Source organism: Python bivittatus, unplaced genomic scaffold, assembly GCF_059951505.1.
Source record: "Python bivittatus isolate LINGU-HERP-01145 unplaced genomic scaffold, Pbiv_v1 ctg000680_np1212, whole genome shotgun sequence".
Lineage (NCBI taxonomy): Eukaryota > Metazoa > Chordata > Lepidosauria > Squamata > Pythonidae > Python > Python bivittatus.
The window spans coordinates 5,109,891-5,136,772 of record NW_028277095.1 but is presented as its reverse complement, the minus strand read 5'-3'; the positions used below and the strand labels follow the sequence as shown (position 1 = coordinate 5,136,772).

Sequence of the window (26,882 nt, the reverse complement as noted above, 5' to 3'; positions counted from 1 at the left end):
TGCTTTGCAGACCTGTGAAGGTCATAAATGCGAGGATTGGTTGCAAAGTGACTTTTTCATCACCACTGCAACTGCGAATGGTCGCTAAATGAGATGGTCGCTAAACAAGGGCTGCCCGTAATGCTAATTTCCCCAAATTTAGACTTTTAAAAAAAAATATATTAAAGAGAAAGCTTGGGGTAGATGAGAAAGAGAATCAGCAATAGAGAGAGATAATTGCTCCTACTTTCGCCAGCCAATTCTTGGAAAATTTGCACATGGCACTCTAAGGTTCAGAAATTAAACAACGGGCTTTACCAATTTACAACCAGTAGAATAGAGACGGGACCCAGTCATCTCTTACAGGATGCTGCATCGCCATGCTAGGATGGAACAGTGGGAGCTTACAATCCACCAAATCTGGAATGCACCAGCTTAAACCTGTATTGGGGTCCATTTTCCATAGCTGGGGATGATGGGAGTTTCACCCCAACAGATCTGGAAGGTAATCAACTGGACAAGGCTACAGTGAAAACAAATGACAGGTTTTATATTTAAATCCAGAGAACTTCCCTGATTTTGTCCTCACCAAAAGCACGGGGAGCAGTTCAAGGCTGAGAACAGGAAAAGAAGGGCGAGGGGCTTGCATTTGTACAGCCACGATATACTTGCCCCACAAGAGATGTTTTGATTCCTTCCTAACATCTTCAGAATCAGATTGCCCTACAGCCATAAAGGGACAAGAGAAACGGCTAGCCCATTTTAATCTCTTGACGAGTTGGGATCCTAGTTCTGATTCTAGACTAGAATCAGACTTCTGATTCCGATTCTAGACATCAGCTAAGCAGGCTTGTCGGATTCTCCCTCTTGAAAAAAGTCCTAAATCAAAGATTGCCATGAGATTACCATTATTGTGTCTCAATTTACTTATGAGCAATGCTGGCTCCGTTTTTGGGTGTAATCGATGCCCTGTTCTAGTCTCTCTGCCACAATAGCTTAGTTTTCAGAAGGCCTTTGGGTGTCTTCCTTACAACAATAGTACAAAATAGATCAATAACTTCTGCCATCTATGATTGTCCAGGTCTGTGCAGGCCAGAGATGGTAACCCTATGATTCACTGCTGCTCAACCTCAGCAATGTTAAGATGTGTGGACATTAGGGCAGGGTTCCTCAACTTTGGTGACTTGAAGATGGGTGGACTTCAACTCCCAGAATTCCCCAGCCAGCATGGCTGGCTGGGGAATTCTGGGAGTTAAAGTCCACACATCTTAACATTGCTGAGATTGAAAAAGACTGCTATGATTCCTTCTCTGACCTGAGAATACAGGAAAGGCTGGAGTGTGAATTTAATGAGAATACAAGCCCATAATGGCTCTTTATGACTCGGCTTGCACAACACAGTTAGATTAGCCTAATCTGGGGTTGGGTTGTTTGTTGTTCAACTTGGCCGCTCTTAGCTCGATGCACAAATCAGGCCATCATGTGAAACCATTACGTGGCTTATTTGTTTGAGGACATTGAGGTGAGCACCATCATTGAGTTTTGCTAACTGGTCACAGGCTAAAGTGCACTGTGTCAGCATAGCCTACATTTAGGGAAACATCCCTAAAGCATCACACCCCAATTAAAACATAAAACACTAGGGTATTCAAAAGATCGTTTATCTGTAACTGCTTATCCGCATCCCTCCTGTATTTCAAAACATTTCCTGCAATCTTCTTTTGATGACAGTTGCATCCTGCAATTCTCCCTTGACTTCTTACAGCTCTACCAGAAGGTAAGTGTACATCTGCTGGGGAACAGCAATGCAGTGAATCAATCTGAGAACTTTTACAAGTGGATTATGTCCTGTTAAGAATGGCAGACCAGGAGTCCTTGGGTGATCCATGAGGGACCAGGAACTCTACCCAAGGAAAAACAGGCGGAGCTGCCTAAAATCATGGGCCTTGGAATCCAAAACACAAGGTTGAGAAAAGGAACACTGTTTTCTGGTTGGTGAGCCAAGTTAACCCAGCTCTGAAGCACCCACATTTGTTACGGTCAGCACAGTGACAGGTAGCCTTCTAAGAAGTACGTGTAGGTGTTCACAGGGCTACCGCTTACAAGAGACACAACCTTAAGCAAACATGTTCAGAAACAGAGAACTACTTAAGTGCCCTACTGCTCCTCCCAAAGGCACAGAGATTAATGGAATATTTCAAAGGCTCTGTGCACTGCCTAACCATAGAAGCTCTTACGCTGAGCATCTGTCCTGGACCAAAAGTGTTCTAAAGCGAACAGATATCTCCCTGACATGCAAGGGCAAAGGCTGAAACCACCCCAGTATCACGCTGGCCAACCTTTTCTGAACCCAACGCTTGAACGTTGAAGGGTTGGAATCAAGAGAAGAGGCAACACAAAGAAATAGAATTTGAGTTGGAAAAGCTTGTTCTGGTGTTAAGGTTGGGAACAAGTTCACTAAGGATAGGGAGACATATGGGGGCAGGGGGGAAGACTTAAGGAAAATGAATGACTCAGTCTCTTCAAAAATTATTCTGATTTAGGCCCAGGAGAGATTCTGGAGAAGAGGACAGCAGAGGATGAGATGGTTAGATAGCATCACTGAAGCAATGAGCATGAAACTGAGCAAACTGAGGGAGGCAGTGAAGGACAGGAAGGCCTGGCATGATATGGTTCATGGGGTCACGAAGAGTTGGACACGACTTAACGACTGAACAACAACAAAAGAGATTCTGGATTGTGCTGAATTTAAAGGCACTGGCACCAAGAAGTGATGAATTCAACCAATAGGGTCAAGTTTCTTTTCCGCCATAACCGCCTGTGTTTCTCCCCAGGCATATTGTAATCTTTTATTATTTTTATTTATTTATTTTTAGCCTTCCAAAGAGCTCAAGGCAATATACACACACCCTGATTTTTTTTTTTTTTGGTCTTCTGAAGGAGATGACAGAAAGACACTGATGGCCCGAACTACACAGTGGGGTGAGAAGATCCTTGGATCCATGCATCATGGAAGGCTTAACAGTTGGGTTGGGGAATAAGACTGGTCTGACTAGCTTCTCCTGGCACTTCTCTTGGATCTCAATGGGCTGGGGCAAAGCAGCAGCTTTGCCTCTTTCACAGGCATCATTTGAATGCCAGGTTAGAGCAGCTAGGGTGGCTCCCATCTAGGTAAGCCTTTAAGTGCCCACCAATGTCTCCAATGTGAGAGTTGGTTCCCAGGCTGACCAAGATCCAGGAGACGATTAGGTAAACAACCCATTGCAAGTTTCTCCATTATCAGTGCAAAGACCCACTGGGTCACAGGAAGACTATTAGAAAATCAAAAAGCCTTTACCCTAATGTAGGGTTCCTCAACCTTGGTGCCTTGAAGATGGGTGGACCAACTCCCAGAATTCTGGAAGTTGAAGTCCACCCATCTTCAAGTCCCCAAGGTTGAGGAACCCTGCCCTAATGCACAGAGGGTGGTTCTAAAGCAGGGTTCCTCAACCTTGACAACTTTAAGACGGGTGGACTTCAACTCCCAGAATTCCCCAGGCTGGCTGGGGAATTCTGGGAGTTGAAGTCCACCCGTCTTAAAGTTGCCAAGGTTGAGGAACCCTGTTCTAGATGGTAAATGGTCCAGTTTTTAGAATGTTGGAATTCTTGTACTCCATCTTCTCACCACTTTTTGCTAAAGAGATTCTGTAAGAATTGTGTTTAGAAAAGGATCGCTTTTGCTTTAGGCAGCTGCCAAAGAATTTAACACCACTCCTGGATCTTTCCAAAGGCACAAAACAGGGTAATCCTGGGGAAATGATTCTTTGAGTTTCTTTCTGATAGTTGGAATGGATCTTGGGGAGAAATTCAGTTGAGGTACTCCCCTTGGTACCCTCTCAAAAGCAGGTGGGATGACCAGGTAGGATGCGTTTGGCCTGTGGGCTACCAGTTTCCAATTTATGGCAATAGCAAAAGCATGCAGAAACTCTGAACTAAATCTAATGCCACCTAGTGATGAAACTGTATGAATGACATTATCCATAAAAGGAGCCTCCTAGATTAAAATCCAACAGACCATCCCAGCCTTTTCAACCGAGCACCTTCCAGCTATGGTCAACTACAATTCTCATCCTTCCTAGCTAGAATTGGAAAAACTGTTAGATTCATGATGCAGTAGGGCCATCTCTTCTGGTGTAATCTAATGTGTCATAGACCCATACAAATTCTAGAAGAGCTTTGGAAGTTTATCTCACTTTCAAAATTTTGAAATACACTCCTTCCTTCCTGCCCATTTTTTTAGATTTTTAAAATTCTACCTTTATTATTTTTATAAATAACTCAAGGCGGCGAACATACCTAATACTCCTTCCTCCTCCTATTTTTCCCCACAACAACTCTGTGAGGTGAGTTGGGCTGACTGGCCCAAAGTCACCCAGCCAGCTTTCATGCCTAAGGCGGGACATGAACTCACCATCTCCTGCTTTCTAGCTTGGGGCCTTCACCACTAGACCAAACTAGCTCTCTCCTTCCTTCCTTCCTTCCTTCCTTCCTTCCTTCCTTCCTTCCTTCCTTCCTTCCTTCCTTCCTTCCTTCCTTCCTTCCTTCCTTCCTTCCTCCCTCATTCCATAATATTGGAAAAGCAGCTGGAGACATATTCTAAAAATAGTGCTTAGTTTGGAAAACCACAAGTTCTGGGATTGTCCAAGAGTTAGATTATAAATTGGCAGGTATTTGTGCCCCTGAGATTGAACTGCTCACAGATGAAGAGGGAGAAGCACTCTGGCATGTTCTGCATTACTCTTTTAGCATTATTGTCATCTGCCACAGGATTGCACACTAGGAATATTTGGCTCAAATTGCATTCTGAGCATCTACTATATGTTTGTGTGTCCCCTGTCTGGATTCACTCCCACCTCAAATAACGTAGTGCAATGTTTCTCAACCTCAGCAACTTTAGATGTGTGGACTCCAACTCCCAGAATTCCCCAGCCAGCCATGCTGGCTGGGGAATTCTGGGAGTTGAAGTCCACACATCTGCAAGTTGCCAAGGTTGAGAAACACTGATCTGGTGCCTATTCCAAGCCCTCCCCGACTGTGATGGAATGGAATTATGAAGGCCAGGCTCAGGGAGATAAACATTTTCTTAGCTCACCAGAACCGCATGAGAGGAACAAGAGGATGAGACTGGCACCTCCCTGAGGAATTCACACTCTTGTGGCTGGAGGACTTTGGGAACTGGGGTTTTAGTCTGGGAAGATTCTTGCTAGAGGTTGTAGCTAATAAACATAGCTGGACTGAATTGTCATTGTCTCTTGGAGTTCCTTGGACTAGGCCTGACACCTGGCACTTACAGCTGGTGCACCAACTTGTCACCTGTGAACTTGTCCTCTAGTTTTTCCAAGCTTATGCAAGATTTCTTTGCAGTCCCTCTGCTACAGATTTTGAGTAAGCTCTGAGGCACAGGATCCTAGTCACTCAGTAATCTGTTTTTTTTAAAAAACACACACACACAAGGGCATGTTCGCACAACATACTGGAGCAAGCTGAAATAAAGTTGGGCAGCGTGTTGCTCAAGTGCGGCTGCGGGAAACCAGGCCTTGTCTTGCTCTGTTTCAAATAAATACGGCTGTGTTCAGCCAGCATGACTTATTCATTTGGGAAAAGTAGGTTTTGAGAACACAACGGTGTTTTCGGATCCCAGGTTAAGCTCAAGTCTGGAAGGGAACCGGACCGTCTCATGCAGCCAAAGGTGTCTGAAGTATCTCATGATTTCAAAGAAACCACCACCACTCCAATGGGATGCCAAGCTCTGACCCTTTTTCAAGCACATGGTTGCCTCCCAGCAGCATCATGCTCATTACAACATTTGCCCTCTCCACTAATGGCTCTAACGCATCCTTCCAACATAGAGCCCTTTGAGTGTGTTGGAGGTTAACTTCTGCAATTCCTAACTGGCTGGGAATGAGAGACTGCCAAATTAGGAGAATCATGTTTTAAAAAAGCATACATGCATATACTGAACATACATATATGCTTGGACATGATCTATATATCATGCATATATATGCACCTGGCTAAGGTTGTGTAACATGTCAGCCTAAACTGCGGTTGGTTCATTTGAGCTTCAGTGCCTCTGGCCATCACCATGGATCAAGTCAGACCCTCCCAAAGACAATTAACTCACCTCTGGGTGAGGACACAACTTCTGGTATCTGGCCAATCACAGAGCACCAGCCATCTCTGAAGTATTCCTAGCTGCCACAAAGGAGGCTTGGAGGCTACTTTATCCTGATACTTGGTGGGGTGGGGGGTAAATAATAAGAGTAATAAAACAACAGGGTAGAGCAGTGTTTCTCAACCTTAGCAACATGAAGATGTCTGGACTTCAGCTCCCAGAATCCCCCCAGCCAGCATACTGCCTGGGGGATTCTCAGAGTTGAAGTCCACGCATCTTAAAGTTGCTAAGGTTGAGAAACACTGGGCGTGGTGGGCTGTGAGAATAACCTTGAAGAACAGGAGGAAGAGTTGCAGCCAAGGCAATGGCTAAGATAAGATTTATAAGATAAGATAATAGTAAATATAATAATAATAATAATAATAATAATAATAATAATAATAATATAAGATAAGTTAATAAGATCATAAGATAAGATTTATAAGATTCTCTTATCAAGTTAAGAGAAATCTGAGTCCAAAGCAGAAATGTAATTTGAGAAAGCGTCTCAGACTGGACCCTCCCTAGTTCTCTTTAGGATAAAGGCAGGGAAGGGGGAAGCACATTCAGAGTTGCAAGACTCTGTTACTGTAACCCTATAATAAAAGTAGTTTTAGTATTCATACCTTTGGTGTTCAAGTCTGGTCTACCTTGAAGGGCTGACACTGGGGTAGAGTCAGACAGGGGTCTTAACCATCCATCCTCTTTTTGTGCCTTTTCTACCCCTTCTTGTGTGCAAGACGAACCCTAAGAAGGAATCAGATGGAGGGCCTGATCCAGCCCCAAAATGCCAGGACTATTCTAAGATTTTGTCTGTTTCAGGGCAGAAAAAGAGAGTTAGCACTCCGTTAACCATTCCTTCCATGTTTGCACAATACACTTCAGCCCCATACAGCCCCAGGTGTTAGTTTTTGAAGTTCGATGGGTTATGGTGTTTATGTGACACCCTAATGCCTTCTTAACCTTCTTAAGGACTGGATAACTTTCATTGCCCAAACAAAGCTGATGGGTCCCAGGAAGAGTGCTTAGATCTTCTAGGTTTGCCCACCCCATCTCTCTGCTTCTTCCTTCTTTCCTTCTAACAACACTAAGCTCCAAGTTGTCTTCTAGTACCTTATTTCAGCTCCAGGCATCTACCACCCATTTGTTTCCTTGGATGTCTGCTTTTCAGATCACAACTGCTCTCTCGCAATACTTTCACTCAATTCCCAATCTTGAACCACTTCCCCAACCTGCTATTTTCTTCTTAACACGCTTTGTCTGATCTTAAGCAAAGTGAAACTTCATCACCTCCTGCTCTATCTAATTAGCGTCTTACCAAATACCATCTCATCTCTGCCCTCGTTCTTAAGCCTTATCCTTCGTCAGTTCTTCCTAAAGAGCCTTCTTTTTCCAGTACCACTTCTTCAGCTTCCTTCAACACCCAAGGTTTTCAACCCCAGCAAAAAAAGACGAATTTCCTTTCTCTCTCAGAAGTTAGATTACAAATTATTTATTTCTCTGGATCACCCCATAAGCCCAGCCAATTGATGCCAGATGTTTCAGAGCATTATACTGTATCCAGAGGTTATCTGTTCACAGTGCCCTTAGTGTCTTAGTAATTTTTTTCACGGTGCCCTGCAGTTCCCAAACTGTGTACTGTACACTCCAGTTTGGGAACTGTGGGCTTAACAGAAGAAGCAATCTCATGGAGATGATGCAGGATATTTTGAATGTTGGAGGGAAACAGGGTGGTACTAGGCTAGCAATTCACAGTGTCCAACAGATGTCAAATAACCCTTGGAAACTGAAAATATCCCACAGCACCCCTGTGTTTGCTGCAGCGCCTTGGGGTGCCATGGTGCAGATTTGGGAACCACAGCATTTATCCTTATGTACAGAGACATATTCAACTTCAGGTCCCATAACTCCAGGACACCATGCCCAAAATATCTGGAGGCACCAGATTAGAAGAGGCTATCACAGTATATTCTTGTACATGGATTCAAAGGTTCATATTCTTCTGATACTGCCTTTCTGGAATGGAAATACTTAAAGACACTAAGTTTATCTTCTGGCTGGGCTCACATATTCTGCAATACCATGATTTGTTCAATTTAATCATTATTCAAGCCAGACTGGCCACATTAGCACAGCATTAAGCTGTAAATTGTGGTTTATGTACAAAGCTGTGTTGATGTAACATGCTAACCCCCCAAAAATCACATTTATGGCTTAGTGGAATGGGTGAACCCAGCCACACAAAGATACCTTGTACAGGATGTGCCTTTCCTCTATCTGCCATTCCTTAAGCTGAGATGCATCTTAAAGAGCAAGTAGATGACTGAGGAAGCTTTCTCGACATGCTTTTCTTGTGAACAGTTTTCAATAGAATGGAAAAGAAAAGTTAACACCATATCTGTCCAGATTAGTCCCTTCTGCCATCAGAGATGTTTGCACAGACAGTTTAGGCCCTATCTGCTCGTTTCTTCTGAATTACAGCCAAGGAAAATCCATGTCAATATGAAGTAAAGCTGACAGATGGGCATTAACCAGCAACTCACGGAACAAGAGTAGTCTTCTCATCTTTGAGCAATTTTATCTGACCACTGTTGGCTCTACAGATCATTAATCACACTGGTTTTTTTTTTTTAAAAAAAGCTAACCCAAAAATTCTGCCCACAATTCTTTCAAAAGAAGAATCTCATTCCCCAGACCAAACCTATTCTTCACTTTTCTATAGAATATCTCAAAAACTGCATCCAAAGTTATGTTATCTTCCACATTATTGGTGATAACAGCTTATACCCTGATTGCTTGGCATCTGCAGTTTAATTTATCAGGGTAGTGATGGATGCTGGAGCAAACTGCCCTAGCTTCACATATTCTCCAGTGGGGCTGAGCTGTGTGCAAACGAGTCAGGAAAAAGATCTTAGAACCAAATGAAGGTATTAGTGTGTAGCAGCTATGAAAAATCCATGCAAGGGATCATTAGTCAAAGCTAAAAATAAAACTAAAAGCTAAAAATAAAACTAAAAGCTAAAAATAAAATATGGAAAAGCTAAACGCTAAAAATAAAAAAAAAATATAGAAAAGCCAGGACATCAGCCTGGCAACTACATGCAGATTAGTCTGCACTATCGTGTTTCCCATAGCTACCTGCGGTTGCAAAAGTTAAACCATGAAAGAACTAGACAGGAGGAAAATCGACTCTTTCGAGCTGTGGTGTTGGAGAAGGCTCCTGTGCATTCCTTGGACAGCAAAGGTGGCAGACAAGCAAGTTCTGGAGTGTATAAAACCAGACCTATTGCTGGAAGGCAAAATCACAAAATTCCGCCTTACTTATTTCATCCATGTCATGCGATCAACTCACTGGAAAAGGCAGTTATGCTCGGAATGGTCAGTGGTAAAAGGAAACGAGGCCACCAAAAAGCATGATGGCTAGACACCATCAAAGCCAACACCAGCCAGAGCATAAACAACTGAAAGAAGCCATACAAGATCGGAAAATGTGGAGAGAGCTGGTCCGTAGAATGGCCGAGAATCGGACATGATTCAGTATCATCATCATCAAAAATAAAACCATTAATGCTGTAATGTATTCTAACATCAGAAATACTGTGTACAGTTCTGGTTGCTTCTTTGCAAAAAAGCATGGAACAAAGCTGGAAAAAGTGCAGAAGGCGGCAACCAGAATGATCAGAAGACTCCAAACATCTTCTCTAAAAAAAATCTAGAATCTCTGAGGGTCTTAAGCCTTAAAAAAAAAAAAAGGCAACTTAGGGGTGACAGGTTTGAGGACTTTAAAATTATACATGGCATGGGGAAAATGGACAGAGAGAAAACACTAGAACCAGGGGCTGATAGGAACAAGATTTAGAACAGATAAAAGGAAACCCTTGTTTACCCAGCATGTAATGAACTAGTGGAACCCATTACCACAAGACCTGCGACTGAAATAACACTCAATCCTAGGTTGGGGCCAGCATATCTCCAAATATCAATTCCAGGTGAACAATGGTGGGAGGGTGGCCAGTTTGCCATTCAAATTTCATGTGTAGACCTTGGCTCAAATAAAAAGAAGGAAAAAAGAAAAGAAAAGAAGCCGGGGGGGCCACACACACATTCATATTCACAATTAAATCTAATCTGTTTAATGAGATTAAGTTTAGAGAGTAAACTAAAGAGTAAGTTCAGGACTGGAGTAAAAAATGTTGAACTGCTCATGCTTAGGCTGTTGGTGTCTACTCAACAGGATATTTAATCAAGATGGGAGTTCTCCTCTAAATGTTGAAGCTTTGGTTCCAAAGGGTCATTCTCATGCTGAAATGTGCTCATGGTTAGGCTGTTGGTGTCTACTCAGTGGGGGAGGTTTATTCAATATGGGCGTTCTCCAATGGTCAGAAGCTCTGGTTGCAATGGGTCATTGTCATGCTAAACACGATCAGACCGCTTGGCTACGCCTAAATGTGGTAAATCAGAACCCATCTGCTTTTAACTCATGTGCTCCACCAAAAAGCAAGGAATGCATTTCTGCCCATGGGAACACCAAAGTACCTATATATGCTACAGTTTCACTTTTGCTCAACTTGGGCCAAGATTTGTACAGTAATCTCCTGACCCTGTTTGGACTGCAAATACAGGAAAAAGTTCCATGTTGACTTACAGTTAAAAAAAGCCAAAAACTAATGACTCGCAAATAACCTTTTCCCTTTGTTTATATACATGACGTGCTCCAATTTCGTACTGTTGTTGGGAATGACTGCAAAAGCAAGACCCGAAATCAATTCTCCTGTCCAAGCTTCACCAAAATGAACAAGGGCAAGGAGCATTATGCAGGAGAACACCTAGGCTCCAAGTGGGGCATCTGTGGATTCTTCAAAATGCACCCCTAAGACAGCTGCATTATAGCTTTAAGGGTCTGGGGTTTAATGGCATTATTTCATTGTAACACGTGTTTCCTGATCCTTCTGCGGGAAGAGTTAGAAACCCTCCTCTGGCAATGGAAGGGCAACAAAAAACCCAGCATGTTTTATTAACTTCACACCTTGTCCGTGGGCAAAATTACTCAGGGCATGCTATATTCTGGCACTGCGGCTATTCTAATCTGCAGCTAGAGAAGTTGGATGCAGTTTCCCGGCCCTTCACCCACTAAATCTGGCCCAACACCGGAAGGATCTCATTCCGGAAGGATTTTCTGTCTCGCTTTCATTCTATTTGATCAGCTCGCTTGTTTTCCAGCGAGTGAGACACATCTCACAAGAGAGAACCTCTGACAGATGAGTTGAAAAAGTTATTTTGAAAAGACAGGAGTTGCTTTTCCCCTTTTGTTGAGGCATCGCACACATCTGCCTGATTCTAGGTTGCTGCACAGCAGCTGGGAGAGTCGCTTTGCAGGCTGTTGACATCCAAGTAATAACAGGCAACAATTCTGCTTTTCTCTTGCCCATTCTGCTAAGTCAGCAGAATGTACGTCTGAACAAACATACGTAGGACGGGGCTGCAAAACCTGCTCAAGGAAGTAACCCCGGTCATCCTGATGGGCCTTTTTCCGAAACCACCTTGTTTCATACGTAATGCGTGAAGGACTGGGTTCACCCATCGCTTCAAGCTATTATTTGCTTAACAATGGCTTGTTCAATAAGCCACAACTGCCTGGGCACTGGGTTTGTAATTATCTGCCCCAGAGGCTACTTTTCCCATAAAATCATCAGCCAAACGTGCACGAAGGCTGTGATAACTGTCCATGCAATGTGTGGACAGAGTCCATGAGACATGAATTCCATGCATGATATGGAGCTCAATAGCCTACAAAACCTTTTGCTGGTTTTGGTCATAACCTTCTGCGTTAGAAGCCTTGAGGCAGTCACCCTGTTGCATCCCAGCCACCAAGATTTAAAAGCATGCTCCCTATGATTCTGGAGATACGCATAATCACAGAAGAACCTGCATCTTTGCAAAACATGCCCTGGGCAGCAAAAAGCACTAAGAGTAGGCACCTTGCCCAGACTGGCACCGATGCGCAATCTTCCACCTTGACTTACCCTTTTTGAATTCCTCCAGCATGGCATCCAGCTTGGTGTCATGGAAGACAAAATGGACCGGGTGGTTGTAGAACTTTGTGATCGTCTTGAGGGTGGTGCAGTCATCAGGGTCCACAAAGGCCAAGTCCTTGATGTACAGGATATCTACAATGTTGGACCGTTCCTCTTCAAAGACTGGTATACGGGTATAGCCGCTTTCCATGATTTCAGACATGGTGTTGAAATCCAAGATGGCATCACTGTTGATCATGAAGCAGTCATGAAGAGGGGTCATGACATCCTCCACTGTCTTGGTCCGAAGCTCCAGTGCCCCCTGGATCATGTTCAGTTCCTCCTTCACCAGATCATTGTACGGTTCAGTGATCTTCAGCATCTCCACCAGCTTCTCCCGGTTGTAGACTGTGCCAATTTCTTGGCCCAGCACAAAGTCTAGGAGCTTGCTGATGGGGTAGGAAACAGGGAGGGTTAAGAGCATGAAGACCTTGGTGAGAACAATGGTATTGGCACCCACAGCCAGGCCATGACGGGAGCAGAGGGCTTGGGGCACAATCTCCCCAAAGATCACAATCCCGGAGGTAGAAGCGATGACGGCCACCAGCCCAGAGCCAATGAGATCGTCCAGCAGGATGGTGAGGGTGGTGTTGACCAAGACGTTGCCCAGCAGGAGCGAGCAGAGCAGGTAATTGCCCTTGCGTCGGATGGGCTCGATTTTGCGGGCGTAGCGCTTCTCTGTCTCGCTGCCACAGTTCTGGACAATGCGCAGCTCCATGGGGTCCAGGGCCATGAGGCCCAGGTTGAGCCCACTGAACATGCCGGAGAGCACCAGGAGGCCGATGATGAGGATGATCTGCAGCCAAAGGGGGAGCAGGTGCTTCTTCTCCTCCACCACGCGCAGGAAGGCATCCTTGCCCTCCAGGCGCAGCCAGGGCTGCCCCGGGTCGCTGCGAGTGCACAGGACGTAGAGCTTGGAGCGCTCGGCCTTCCGCAGGAGCTGCACCTTCACGGCGATCACCGACGAGGTGGCGCGGCTCTCGCCGGCGCGGGGATGCACCACCAAGTCCTGCGTCCTCTCCGGGCAGGTGGCGTTGGTCCCGCGGGGCCAGGTGCCATTGCCGCCGCCGCCGCCGGGCAGGCCCGCCACCTCGGCGAAGTACACCGCCTGGTAGGCGCGGGCGCTCATGCCCAGCCCGTACAGGCGCAGCTGGATCTCGGCGCCCTCCTGTACCTGGAGCACGCCCGCGTCGCCCAGCTCCAGCTCCAGCTCGGACAGCGGCCGGTCGGTGTGCTCCAGCCGCATGCCCAGCACCACGGGGCCGCGGCGGGCGGGAGGCTCGTGGGCGGCGCCAGCCCGCCCGGGACTCAGCAGCAGCAGCAGCAGGAGCAGCGGCGGCAGCCCCAGGGCTCCCAGGGCTCCCAGGCCCGGCGCCGGCCCCCCGGCCTCGCCCCCCGAGCCGCGGAAGGGCCCGGCCCGGCGCAGCGCCATGTTCGACTCGCCTGGGGTTGCGGCGGCTCCGGCGACGGTGGCGGCGGCTGCTACTCCGGAGCCGCTCCGCTCACTAACTTTTGCTCGCGGAGGGGGAGGCTGAAGAGCACGTCACGGGCTCGGCTGCTTTGCATACGGCACGCCCACTCGCGCCCGCCTAGGGGGCGCCCCTTAAGGAGGCGCCGGGAAGCGGGGCTGAGTTTTTAAGGACGCGCCCCGGAGGCGGCGGGCGGCTGGGAGCACCGCAGTTCAGCCTTAACGGATAATTGCGCCTGAAGGGGCGGGGGAGGAAACACGGCCTTTTGCACATGCTCGGGGTTCCAGCTGGGGCGGGGACAGCCGGGGTCCGAGGGCCCCCCGACAGCCGCGGAGCAAGCCCAGCCCGGCCGCCCTGGCCGAGATGTTGGGGCGCCAACGCAAGCGAGGAGCGCGATGCGCGGCGCCTCGAGCGCTCGAGGGGCGCTTGGAGGGCGAGCGAGGATCCGCCGCCGCGCTGGCCGGAGACTCTGCGGGGGTGCTGGGCGGGCCGCTTCCCGCCCGTTCCCCGTCACCCTCGCCAGCTGGACCGATGGGCGCATCTCCCTTTCTGGTTCTCCTGGTCCCCCCCGCTGCCTCGGCCGGGCGCTTGCCGCTTCCGCAAAAAGGAAAGGAAGCCGTTTGCGCCCCATGGGGCCGGGCCGGGGGTCGGGCGGCTGACCGAGGACGCGGGGTGGAGCGCGGCCGGCCAGGTCCGCCTTAGCCCGAAAGGCGCAGGCAGGCGGGCCCGCACGCCCGGCCCGAGCGCGCCTTCGCCTGGCGCTCGCGGGGCGCGGAGCGCAGTTGGGCAACGGGGCCCCGCTTGCTTCCCTCGCCCCAGGCAGGGAAAACCCCCTCGCGCCGCCCAAGGAGAGGCCGCCTCGCCCAGCGGCTACCCGATGCGCCGCCTTGCAAATCCGGTCATTACCCTAAGCCGCAATGTGATTTGCCTGCTCTTTAATGTAGCCCGACACGTGAACCCGGCTAATTGTGGCTTAGTCAAGAGCTGCGGTCCTCTTCGGTTTCGGAGATCCCGCCTCGCCGAAAGGTTTCTTTTTGAAAAAAACCCAACAGCTGCTGCCAGGAGGCGAAAATTCAACAGGTCAACTTGGAGGGGGGGGGTTAATGTTGCTGATGTTACTGGTATTGTTTTTCATTTAATTGACCTCTTTTCCCTCTCCTGGAAAGCTTGAGGTGCTTAAATCGGTTTATTTAGTGAAAGTATCTTGATGCACTGATTGCTGCGTTTATGATGAGGATTATTGTATTTCAATGGTTGATTATGAACTGTACCTACCAGATTATTAGGCAGCGAGGTAAATGATTTACCAGCCGTATCCTTCTGTACTGCAGCCATCCCAGCACAGCAACAGGCACCCAAAACTGGCAAAACTCCAGGAAAACAAATAAAAAGATCAACTGAGCAGTTGCCAATCTCCTCTCGGCCTGCAAACCAAACGGGATGGGGCCTGGTGAGGCCTTTGAAAGGAGACCGCCAGGGAATTTCCAAATTGTTACCTCTTTTTCCTTTGTCCTGCTCGATTGCAACCTTGGCTGATCTCAAAAGCAAGCCAGATCAGGGGTGGTTCGTAACTAGGTGAGGGGCGCCAGGAAATCCCGTTGGCTGGGCTGGAAAGTTGGAAAAAAGCCATCCCAAAATAAACCACGTGCGTATTTTTGTCAGGATCACGCAAATGTATCCGTGAAGTCACCTGGAGTCAAATTCAGGAGAGCCTTTACCTTGGTTTCCCCTCTGACCTGCTAGAGAGCAGCACCCAGCTGACCTTGGCTGATCTCAAAGAACCAAGCCCTGGTTGGACTGGTTAGGAGGGGGCAGGGGCAGGCAGGAGAATACATAAAAACGAATGGGAGGGGACAACATCAGAAAGTCCCAGGCTACCCTGGGAAGGAAAAAAGAAACCTCAGAAAAGGAGCCAGTGGCAGGCCACCCCATAATATTGTCCATAAACCATGGATGGTTCAGTGAAGTCACTGGGATGGAGCTCAATTCAAAGGAGCCTTTAGTATTTTTACTGCTACTGACATTTTGATTGATTGATTTTATGCCATCAAGTCAGTATCGACTCTTAGTGACCATGTAGATAGATTTTCTCCGGGAGGATCTGCCCCCAACTGTGTCCTTCAGGTCTTCCAACGGTGCCACCATAACTGAGTCCATCCCCCTTGCTGCTGGTCATCCTCTTCTTTCCTTCCACCTTTCCCAGCATCAGAGCCTTCTCCAGAGAGCCGGGTCTTCACATCATGTGTTCGAAGTAGGATAATTTGAGCTGGTCATTTGTGCCTCGAGGCTGATTTGTTTAAATAACCATTTGTTCATTGTCTTTGCTACCCATGGTGTTCTGAGGAGGTTTCTCCCATACTTCTCCAAAGTGTCGGCCCTCTTAGCTTACATAAAGTGTTGCAGGAAAAACTGCTGTATTGTCTGCACAATTCTGGTCTTTGTAAATACAGCTACTGACATTACCACATTCATCAAGTAAGGGAGGGACCTGAAATGGGAGAGTTTTTTCTTTTAAATCATCCCTTCACCCTTTTATTACACTGAACCTCTCGTATTTGGCTGGACTCGGGGGGAAGAGGCCTATCCACAATTTCTTAACCATAGTATACAAATTCACTGGTTGCTCACATCACATTGAGCCATAAATCAAACCTACCTTGCTGGATTTGCACAAAGCACTATGTTCAGCATCTTATGCAAAGGCACCCTTTCGTTCCTGATTTAAACCCCAACTTTCTGTCACTCAGTGTCAGCAGGGTGAGCAAAAACCTCTGAGAGATTCTTTTTAGGGACTTCTCCCCTCTTTGCTTCAATTATTCAGGAGTTTCAGGTTTACTTTTTTTTTTCTTTGAAAAGCCAGTAATGGCAGGAAGAACTGTAAGTGCATGCTCATAAGACCTTCTGATGTCTTCCATCTCCATTAATGCTTTCTCAGCAGAAGGGATGTTGGAAGGCAGGCTGCATCCTTTGGGAACACACTCGAGTGAAGTAAGTATATCTCACGCTTCATCCAAGGTGGCTGGGTGTGCACATCACGCTTAATTCTGGTGTGGTTGAATGTGTTGTATGAACCTGGAGCAGGACCCAGATTGATTTTGGGAGCTTAGCTTGTCATGATCCAGTATCGTTCCATGAACACGTGGACAATGCCGGGAACTCCAGTAGGCTAGGCAGGAATGGCCCAGCAACATCTCTGCTTTCTAGCTTCATTCTTCCAAGAAAGGCTGTTGGTTTGGATTTACAGAAAAGAGATTTTGTAAGCTAGGCTTGCCAGTTTAAATGCTGTTTTTTTAACTCCTCAGGATCAGGCTTTGGGGGTTTTATAGTAAGCTTGAAGCTTTGGTTAAAGAGCCACCTGTGTTGGAGGAGATAAAATGATGGTGTGATGTTCTCAAGCAGGACTTCTTCATTGAGCCTTTGTGTAGATGTGATAAGCATTATCCACGAAGAACCAGTCCATCATGCAACACAATCTTCCCCTATATTCTGTAGCCATGTAGCTGAGAATTGTGGGAGTTGTAGTCCAATCCCTCTGCCAGATAACAGGTTAGAGAAGGTTAGGTTTTGCCCCACAAATCAAAGTGGTACGCTTTTTCCCAGAGGCTGTTTCTCTCCCCCTCTCCTAGGTCCTTGGACTGTCTTGCCTTCAACCCTACTTTTCATTTGATTTCATTGCACGTACTCCATTTTAATAATCAAAATGACTTTCTTTTGCTAAGAGAAAGATGCTCTTAAGTTGAGATTGACTCTTGGTGACTCCGTATAATTTTCTTGGGTACGATATGTCATCTTCATTTGGGATGTTTTTTAGTACCCAGTCCAGCCTACAGCCCTGGGATTTGCTTGTGATCTCTCATCTGAATAGTATCCCAGGCTGACCCTGCTTAGCACAGGCAAGGTCAACCCAATGCTGCCATCTGCTGAGGCTTTTCTGTTAACGCCCTCCTGAGCCTACAACGCAAAGTCCCTTGGCATTGTGTGAAGTTTTTCCCAGCTTCTGCAACATCATTTGAATAACTGATCTTTCACATGGGTCATCCAGTTCAGAAACATTACATCTTGTCATGCTGTACCTCCACCAACGTTGTGGGCATGTGTGTGCTGCAAACGAGGTGCCTGCCAGCGATTATCCAGTGATTAAGTTCGCTCTCTCCCTGACTCATCTGTAATTCAGCGTGTGGTCCTGAGAACCCAGCAGCCTATGGTATATTTATAACATCATTGATGAATGAAGAAATGAAGCAATTGGCGTGGGGTGGGTGGAGGCATCAGCAACACTAATGAGATCAGATCCAAAGGTGAACAAAATGATACTGGTAAAGTGAATTTCCAGAATTTTTCTTGGGGCATGATGGCTTCACTCTCCAGATGTGCAACAGTTTGAACCATTGGCATCCTGCTTTATCATTAGCTTCCTCTGCATTTTCTCTCTGATGTTTTTCCAAAATGACCGTTGTCTTGCAAAAGAGAATTACCTTGGTTTTTTTTTTTAATTGATTATTCCCTTTTTCTTTGAATAGAAGCAGTCATAGGCCAGAGAGAATTCTTAAACGTAGAGAAGAACAAATCACACTGAAGAGAAAACTGAATGACTTGTACCAAAGGGAGCTTGCTCTCTCATTCATTTTTGTGTGTGTCAGTGTGTGTTGCTAGAGGGAATATAGTAAATATAGTCGCCCAGAGTCCTCTATTGTGGGGAAGTTGGGCAGGGGAGAAATCACATACATACATACATACATACATACATACATACATACATACATACTTGGACTTTCAAAGGGCTTTTATCAAGCCCATCACAAAGACTCCTGATGATTTAGCAACCAGGAGAAGAAATCCTGTTATGAATTCAGTAGCTTCCTTTTGGCCACTTTCCCACAACCTAAGTGCATCATCAAGGTGGTTAAAGTGTTGTGGGAATACCATAAAGAGGCCAAAACAGGCTTTGCCATGCACGTGGCTAAACTAATTCTACCAGTTAATGGTGGTGTATATCTAGTTGTGGTTAAGATGCTGACCTAGAAAGCAGGAGACGGTCCTGCCTTAGGCATGAAAGCCAGCTGGGCAACTTTCGGCCAGTTACTCTCTCTCAGCCCAACTGACCTCACAGGGTTATTGTTATGGGGAAAATAGGAGGCGGGAGTATGAGTTATGTTCGCCATCTTGAATTGACCAAATTTTTTAAAAAGGCAGGATACAAATCTAATCATCATCATTAGTCCTCCGAGAAAAAGCTGGAGAGAAAGAACAGCTAAAACAGCAACTGTCAAGTCCACAAAATCCAAACTCCAATTCAGAAGAATTCTCGTGAAACCAGGCCAGGTTCAGATAAATGCTCCTTTATTGGTTGGTACATTCAGCTTGAAGCAAAGCATTGCTAAAACTAAAGCCTGGGTAAAGCTCCCTCTACTTATTCCCCCCCTTACTACATTGGCGCCAAAATCCTTTCTCACAGACCGGTGGCCTTGTGCATTCCTCCCATTGATAGCACAGTTCTTCTCAGCCTTCTCTTACCCCTGTAATAGCAATAACCCAAATACAACTATTCCCCCCGCCAGATACAATTGGCAGAATCAAATCAAGCCAATACCGATTGACTGCTATAACTTTAAAATAACATTTGATTGATGCAGGTTCTGACAGCAACACTCTCAAGTGCTAATTTTCTGGAGTTGCCAAACTACGCATGTAACAGCCACCAGACCAATGGTGAGGGAGCTGATGATGCCATGAAAACTTGCCAATATATCCTGGAGCAAAGACTCACAGGATACCAGGTATTTTCTGGAGAAGATAAGTGGGGACTCTGTATTCTCCAGATGGTTATTTTTGACCCAGTCAAGCATGAGGTGTGCTGGCAGAACCACCATAAGGACGTTTGACTAGGTTAATGGAGGATCTTAGAAGAAAAACTAGAACAATAAAATGGACCATTCCTGCAGTGGAGGAAAGTGAATGGTGGGGTCACTCAAGCATCTGTATTGGAGCAGGAACTTTTAAATTTTAAATGGTCTGGAGTCAGAGGTCAGCAACGAGGCGGCCCGCTTTCTGGATGATACTGTATTATGTAGGGTGGTCAGAATGACAAGGAACAGCAAAGGATTTCTATGGGTGGGCAAGGGAGATTACACTTGAAAAATGCAGCTGAGTGTAGACAATCTGAACTTCCCACAGAGATGGTCTTCATACAACACTAAGCCGTGGCCAAGTGCCCTACTGTTTATTCAACAAATCCACTTGCTTGGGTTAACACAACTCCCTCAACCATAAAGTCAATCTACCAGCTGAGTTCACAGAACACAGCAAGCCCCCAAACTAGCTAACTGCATTTTAACCTAGGGTGTCATACAAATCCAGCCATAGATTGAATGTATGCATGCTAAACTATGGTTTGTTTAGGGGGCAGCACTAAAAATTCTGTACTATCCAAGAGCCTCTGCCTTCTTCCAAAGATTTGGAGCGGTAGAGGGAACTAGAGGTTTATCATTCCCAGTCGGTGTTGGCTGCGGATCCTGAAAGTAGCGTGGACCATGAGAACAGATCTCTTGGCTGGGATTAATGCTCAGACCCTCTTCCCCAAAGACCTGGGAGAACTAGACTTAATATAGTAGAGTTGGCAGAAAAAGCATAGGCAGAAGCTTCAGGAACTTCTTGAATTGACCAAATATATATTATTTCATTTCAGCCGCTTAGGTGCAGTTTTTGGTTCATACTTTCCCACCTGGTTTTTATTCGTTTGCATTTTGATGATTACTTGTTCTTAGATATAGGACCTCGACCTCCTATAAGAACCCTGGATCTCCAAGTTGTTGTGCTTCTTGACCCCAAACCCCTTGATTAATTGTTCCTTCAGTTTTGCATTTGTGCTAACCCAAATGCATTCCCAAACTGTTGGGGCCTGGTCACCCTGCTAAAAAAAAGGGGTGGGGGGAGGAAATGGAATACTTTGTTTAACAGCTTAGTCCTAGAAAAGGAGACTTCTGGTTTTGTCCACTCAGATTGCAGCTGGTGGCAACTCAGCTTCCTGGCTAGGGTGAAACTCACTTGCGAAAGCAACCACGCCCAGGTATCTGGAAACTTGGGTAGAGAGTGTGGGAGGGTGGCCACCCCAGGAAGGCATCTGGAAGGCTTCTATGTGACATGTGCTACACCTGCTTTGTGGTATGACAAAAGTAAGTTCAGTTACTGTTTTGCATTTGATTTCCCCAGCAGGCAGGCCGATATTTTGCTCTCAGTTCCGGTTGATGTTGTAACGATGATCATTATAATAGTCAGGAACGGGGCCTTGTTAGTGGCAGCACCCTAATTATGAAATTCTCTCCCCAGGGAAGGACAGAAGGCTCCCATCCAGCCTGGTTGAATGTGCAACTGCAGACATGCCAGTTTATACAAACACGTATAAAAAGCAGTTGCTCCAGGAACGTCCTGCCTTTTAGATTCCATTTTTTTTTTAAACAATGAATTTTATTGAAATGTGGATACTTTAGAGTGTTGGTTTTATTTCTTATGGACAACTGTTTGTATTCTTTTGTCCATTGCTCTTTGGGAGAAAGAGCAGTATCATAAAATAAATGCGATGGAATCTGCCCACACCTGATGCCCACTACACATTTTATTTTAAAACTGGATGATTTCTTCTGAAAGATCCTCCCCTCCACAGACATCTTCGTCTGAACAGGTTCACTAGTGGAATGGTGAAGCCTGGATGTCTTTCTTTTACTACTACACTGATAGGACAGTAAAATGACAGATGTGTTTTGCGAAGCTTACATGGGGATTTGAAGATTAGATTATAAATGTAATGGGATATGTTTTGACAAAGAATTATTCCTACTTAATGCATTAAAAACTAGCACTTATGATACTCTTATTATTCCTAAGACCAGAGATAGATTGGAAGTTATCTATTTTTCATATCTTTTTTCTTTTTCTTTTACTTTATCTCACCTTTTCTTTTCCTTTTCTTTATAATTTGTATTTTCAATTTTCTTTTTCATTTCTAACTTTTAACCTTGTAATTTTAAAACCCCAATAAAATATTTTAAAAAAAGAAAGAAACGACAGATGTGTTTTTTGTTTTGTTAACCAGATGAAAGTGAAAATTCTGCCACTTTTCCTTTCTAGCCCAAGTCATAGGAGAAATGGTAAAATTGTCTGTTTTCCTTCCTTCCTTCCTTCCTTCCCTCCCTCCCCCCCCAAGAAGGGATAACAAAGGCAAATGATCACTGAAAGGCCATGGTAAACACCATCTGGACAGAATATCAAACCATCAAGCAAAGGAGGGGAGTGAAATCCAGAAAGAAGTTTCTTAAGCCAGCATGATTTCTTTCCATTCCATGAGAGACAAGGGGTTGAAGACTATGGTGAAGAAAAACCCACTGACTGTAAATTGGTAATCTATGATTTAGCCCCATAGGTTGAACAAACCCAGTTTGCATGACTGAAGACTTTAGGCATGATTGAAGACTTTAGGCCAAACCAAAACTTGGGGGCTTTTCTGATCTCATGAGGATATGGATCTGAAATTCTATCAGGCAGACAGCATTAAACTCATTCCAAACTTTTTTTAATGCCCAAGATAAGTGGCACGGTGTTACAAGGAAGACCAAAGGGAAGACTTTGTCTCATAATACAGTAGAAATGCAAATGATTTCAATCCACAGCTGCAGTGAGGAGACATTCAAGAGATGGTAGAATGGCAAAAAATGATAAGGTAAAAAAGAGATTGCATCTTAGCTGGCCCAGATAGCTATTGATCTCTGACTATCTCTTCTCAGTAATGAAGGATCTTAGGACATTTAGTGCATGTAGGGCACTCGGGGCCTCTTTGGATCAGATTTCATCCAGGCTTCATTAACCACCAGAGTATTTTAGGATTTAAGTAGCTGTGATGTAGAAGGCTTACAGCCATTATTTGCATAGGGTGATCTCTGCTAGGTGGGACAGATTAGAGCAGTGTTTCTCAACCTTGGCAGCTTGAAGATGTGTGGACTTCAATCTTCAAGCTGCCAAGGTTGAGAAACCCTGGATTACAGGATTGTGAAGTGACCTGCAAATTAACAAGACTTTAGGGGCAGAACATGGTCAATGGAATAAATAATGGTTCTGTTAACTCTAAGTTTATTTAAGCTTGAGCTCCAGTATGATCTGGTAGGAAGTCTTATGATTGGAATGTAGCAGTTGAAGGACCCAGTTTGTTCAAAAGGAAAAGCTGCTGGGGAAAAGGAGGAATTGTGTTGCATGTTAAAGAGGCCAAGAGCTGCTCAGAAATCCGAATGAGTGAATCCGGCAGTGATGTTGAGAGCACCAGATTCAAATCAAATCAAAGAAATTAAAAAGCTTTGTTACGGCCATTAGACCACAGAACCCTACAGTGAAAATACATAAACCTATAATTATTAATAGAACTAAAAAGTAGACATAGAATACCATACAATTGCATAATTAATAAAGTAGCAACAATAGAGATAACAGTGGCAACCACTAACATTTATACTAATTTTTAGTCGTGGGTAGGACAGATGGCACAAATGGGGCACAAAATCGAGCAACTTGGAAAGAAATTTCAGGGTCCTAGTCAGATAGAAGAAGTGACAGGTAAGCTTTGTGCTCTCTCTCAGGGTAGTTCCTTAAAATCAAAGCAAATGTATAAGGTCATCTATCAATGCATGCCCAGCCAAAGGTAAGGTGTGGATGATGGTTTCCAAAAGCAATTACAGCTTCTTCTAAGAGGGATGAAGTCATCATAATGGGAACCTTGAGCAAATTAATCTCACCAGGTATGGTCCTGGGAAATTCCCAATTTTATCCTACCAACAACGTTTTCTTTCTAATCTTTGACATGATCTGAAGCAACAGGGAAGACTTCACTGAGGAAGTAGAAATACCAGGAGCATTGAGGGAAAGTGATCCTGTGATCCTGGAGCTAAGGCAGACTAAAACTAGGTACAGGTGTATCTTGAACTTTTCAAAAAGCAGATTTGGATGAATTCAGACCAACGATAAGAAAGAAGGGAAAAGATGTTCAGTGTGGGTGAGAGTTCCTAAAAGCCAACTGCAAAAATTTCCAATGAGGATAGTACAGGAGAAACCTTGAATTAATGAAATGTATCCAAGAGGAGTGCAAAATTCTTCCATTTTGGGAAAAAAAAAATAGATGCTTTAATTGGGATTCCTGGATGAACAGGGGGTAGGGCTCCATAGCTTGAATGGCTCTTTCCAATTTAATGATTCTAGACAGAAATATAATAGAAGCACTGATTGGAACATGAAGGATGAATTTTCACCTTCGTGAGTTTTCACGCCTTCTATTGGGGTTTGCAGCTTGGAGACAGCTGTCCTTTTCCAGCTGGGCAAGAAAGAACTTGTCCTGTCTATATGATGTCTCACCTGGGGAGTCATCCTAGGAAAGCAATAAATAGCTTGCTTTAAGATAGTCCATTTTATCTCTTGACCAACCTTTTTTTTAAAGCTGCACAGAGAGTAAATGGCAGGAGTTTGCTGTTCTATGTCTGAAGTGCAGCCAATTTCTTGGAGCAATGTTGTGGTTCTTTTAACAAGAGAGAAGGACTTAACATGCCCTTTAATAAGGAGAACTAGCTGGTGAGGCTACCGTATATCTGGTGCTGCGTGATGGAAGGAAATGTGAACAGTAGCATCAAAAGTAAAGCAGACTCCAAGTTTGATCAAATGAGGGGAAAGTAGGGCCAGGAGGAGGTATCTAGGCGATCCAGCTTCTCCTCTGAGAAAAGGGGGACTTTGCATTATTTATCAGTGAATTTGGAGACTGTGATTGTAAAAAGTAAAGAACATTCCATTTTCAGGTTCCATTTAACTTCATGAAGCTGTCCATCTAGTATTCCTGATTATTATAAATATTATTATTTTTTGTTTTCTGGAATATTTTTTCTCAACTTCCCAATTTAGTTTACAATTTAGGATTTCTTCTCGGTCCTCCGTTATTAAACAAATCCAACCTGCTTAGCTTTTCAACATCGATCAAAATCATCTTAAAACTAATTTTGGCAGCTGGGGGCTGCAATGCTGCTGCTGAGATCGTCGGAGGAGTTGGGGACAAAGTTTTCTCCTCCCTTTTCAATGTTTTAAATTTTTTAAAAGCAAGCTGATTTTGACGTGCCTGTTTCACTGCCTCGGTTTTGTTTAATTGGCGAAAGATTGCAAAACGTCGAACTTTGATAGTTTGCTGTCACGTTTCAGCTGCACCACCTTGGAGCCTCTGAATGTGAAAGTAATACTGTAGATCTAGGGTTCCCTTCTGATATGCCTAGAAGGTTGGGGAATTCTGGGAGCTGGGAGTTCTGGGAACTGGGAATTCTGGGAGGGATCGTTCCAAATGTGCCTGGAAGAAACAGGTGGAGGGAAGCAGCTATAAACCGTACACTTCTATCATCCTGACATTTAAAAAAAATCATGCTGGCATTTTCATTTATTTGTATTTTTATACTTGCTGAGATGGTGTTTTTTTGGTACTATATGTCACCAATGTTTGATTTAATGCCATCGTTATAATTATTATTCCCATTACATTACGATGTCCTTGACTGATTGTCGATGTATATGAATGGTTAAGAATGGAACCTTGCCCTGCGATTCCTCTGGTTTTGAGTTTCAATGACTCGCTCATTTGATAAATACCATTTCTTCCAGATTCCAAGCGCTATTCATCTTGCAGTGAGTTTAGCGTTCGCTTTTTTTACAACTATATTTAGCGCGGACCCAGTTTTAACTCAGTAATTGCAGAAGAAGTAGACAATGAAACCTATTTGATTCGACTTCCTGAGTTCCTGCCAGCATTAAATGGGCACCGGAAAATAATGTCACGGTGCTCTTAAATGCTACAATAATTGAACATCCTTGTTGGACCCCCAGAGCTACAATAAAAAATACTTCTGGGGTTGCAAATAAATGTGGGGGGGGGGGACGAGAAATGGAGAGAAACAGCACCAAAACCTGAGAGAAAAGACTGACACTGAAACGTAATCAAAGGCGGAAAAAGAGACAGGCAGAGTTTGGGTGCAGTGATGAGAATTGAAATTCAAGTAAATGGAAGCAGGGGAATCTCTAGGGGATGTGCAGGTCAAAAAAGTTACTTTGTTTTGACTTTTTGTCTATTTTTCTTTAATATGTACAAACGATAAGAAACAATACAGTGGAGATTTTAGTACGAAGTATGAAGCTTAAGACAGAACCCTTTATCGTATAGCGAATAGGGTGATGTATTTTACAGTAACTTATTAATGCCACATTTAGCTTTCGATGCAGAATTTGAACCATTTTATGCTGATCAACACTGGCATCTTAGAAATCATAGTTAATATTGATATAAATTTATTTTCATTTATCTTTAAAGTTGAAGTTCTCTAAACTTTAGAACAGTGTTTCTCAACCTCAGCAACTTTAAGCCATGTGGACTTCAACTCCCAGAATTCCCCAGCCAGCCATGTTCCCCATGCTGGCTGGGGAGTTCTGGGAGCTGAAGTCCACATGGCTTAAAGTTGCTGAGGTTGAGAAACATTGCATTAGAGTGTTAATAATCTCTAGTCAATATTGTAGCAATACCACGGTACTCAAATCATGTAACGTTCTGCTTATGTTTTATAGTAATGCAATAAAACAAATTAAAGAAGGAAAGGAAAGGAAAATAGTCAAGATGGCTGCAACTCTGGGCGTGAAGCCCACCCCTTTTTTACATGTGTCAAAGAGCAGGGCTTCAATCCCATCACGACCACCATCTTGCCTTTTTTGACCTCTTCTGCCCTGGTCTTTATGCTACTCTCCTGAAAAAGAATTCTTGGGAAGACTGAACACACTTGTGTGTCCCGCAAGTTGGCTGGTTTAAAGAAAATGTTTAGCAGTGCTCAGTAAGACGAAACCATCAGAGCTGAACATAAAATCAGGCGTGAGCAAATTTTGAGAGGCAGCTAGAGAGGTGGATGATTAATGCAAATACTTATTTGTTTTGTTTCCTCCCAAAGGGCCTAGAGCAATGCATAAAAGAACAGAAGCAATCTTGGATAGCTGGCATGATTAAAACTTGGTCTGTAGCTTCACTTGTAAAACGAGCTGATAAAATCCGCCCGACGACAAGGCAAAGTAGGGAATCCTTGTTTTACAAGGAACGATGGAATTCACAGTAACTGTTTATAT

The 26,882-nt window shown here is 44.8% G+C and overlaps 1 protein-coding gene across 3 annotated transcripts in view; it reads right to left on the bottom strand.

Moving 5' to 3' along the window:
• Window positions 1–13,875, bottom strand: part of CNNM4 (cyclin and CBS domain divalent metal cation transport mediator 4) — a 58,911-nt gene extending 45,036 nt beyond the window's left edge. For 2 of the 3 annotated variants that reach the window (XM_007429743.3, XM_088151937.1), the window contains exon 1: window positions 12,196–13,870. In XM_007429743.3, the coding sequence (XP_007429805.2) occupies window positions 12,196–13,678 (1,483 nt within the window). In that variant the 5' untranslated portion in view covers window positions 13,679–13,870. Of the gene's footprint in view, window positions 1–12,195 lie in introns of all 3 variants that reach the window. The other variant, XM_088151938.1, reaches the window with a different exon arrangement.
• Window positions 13,876–26,882: the final 13,007 nt, after the last annotated feature.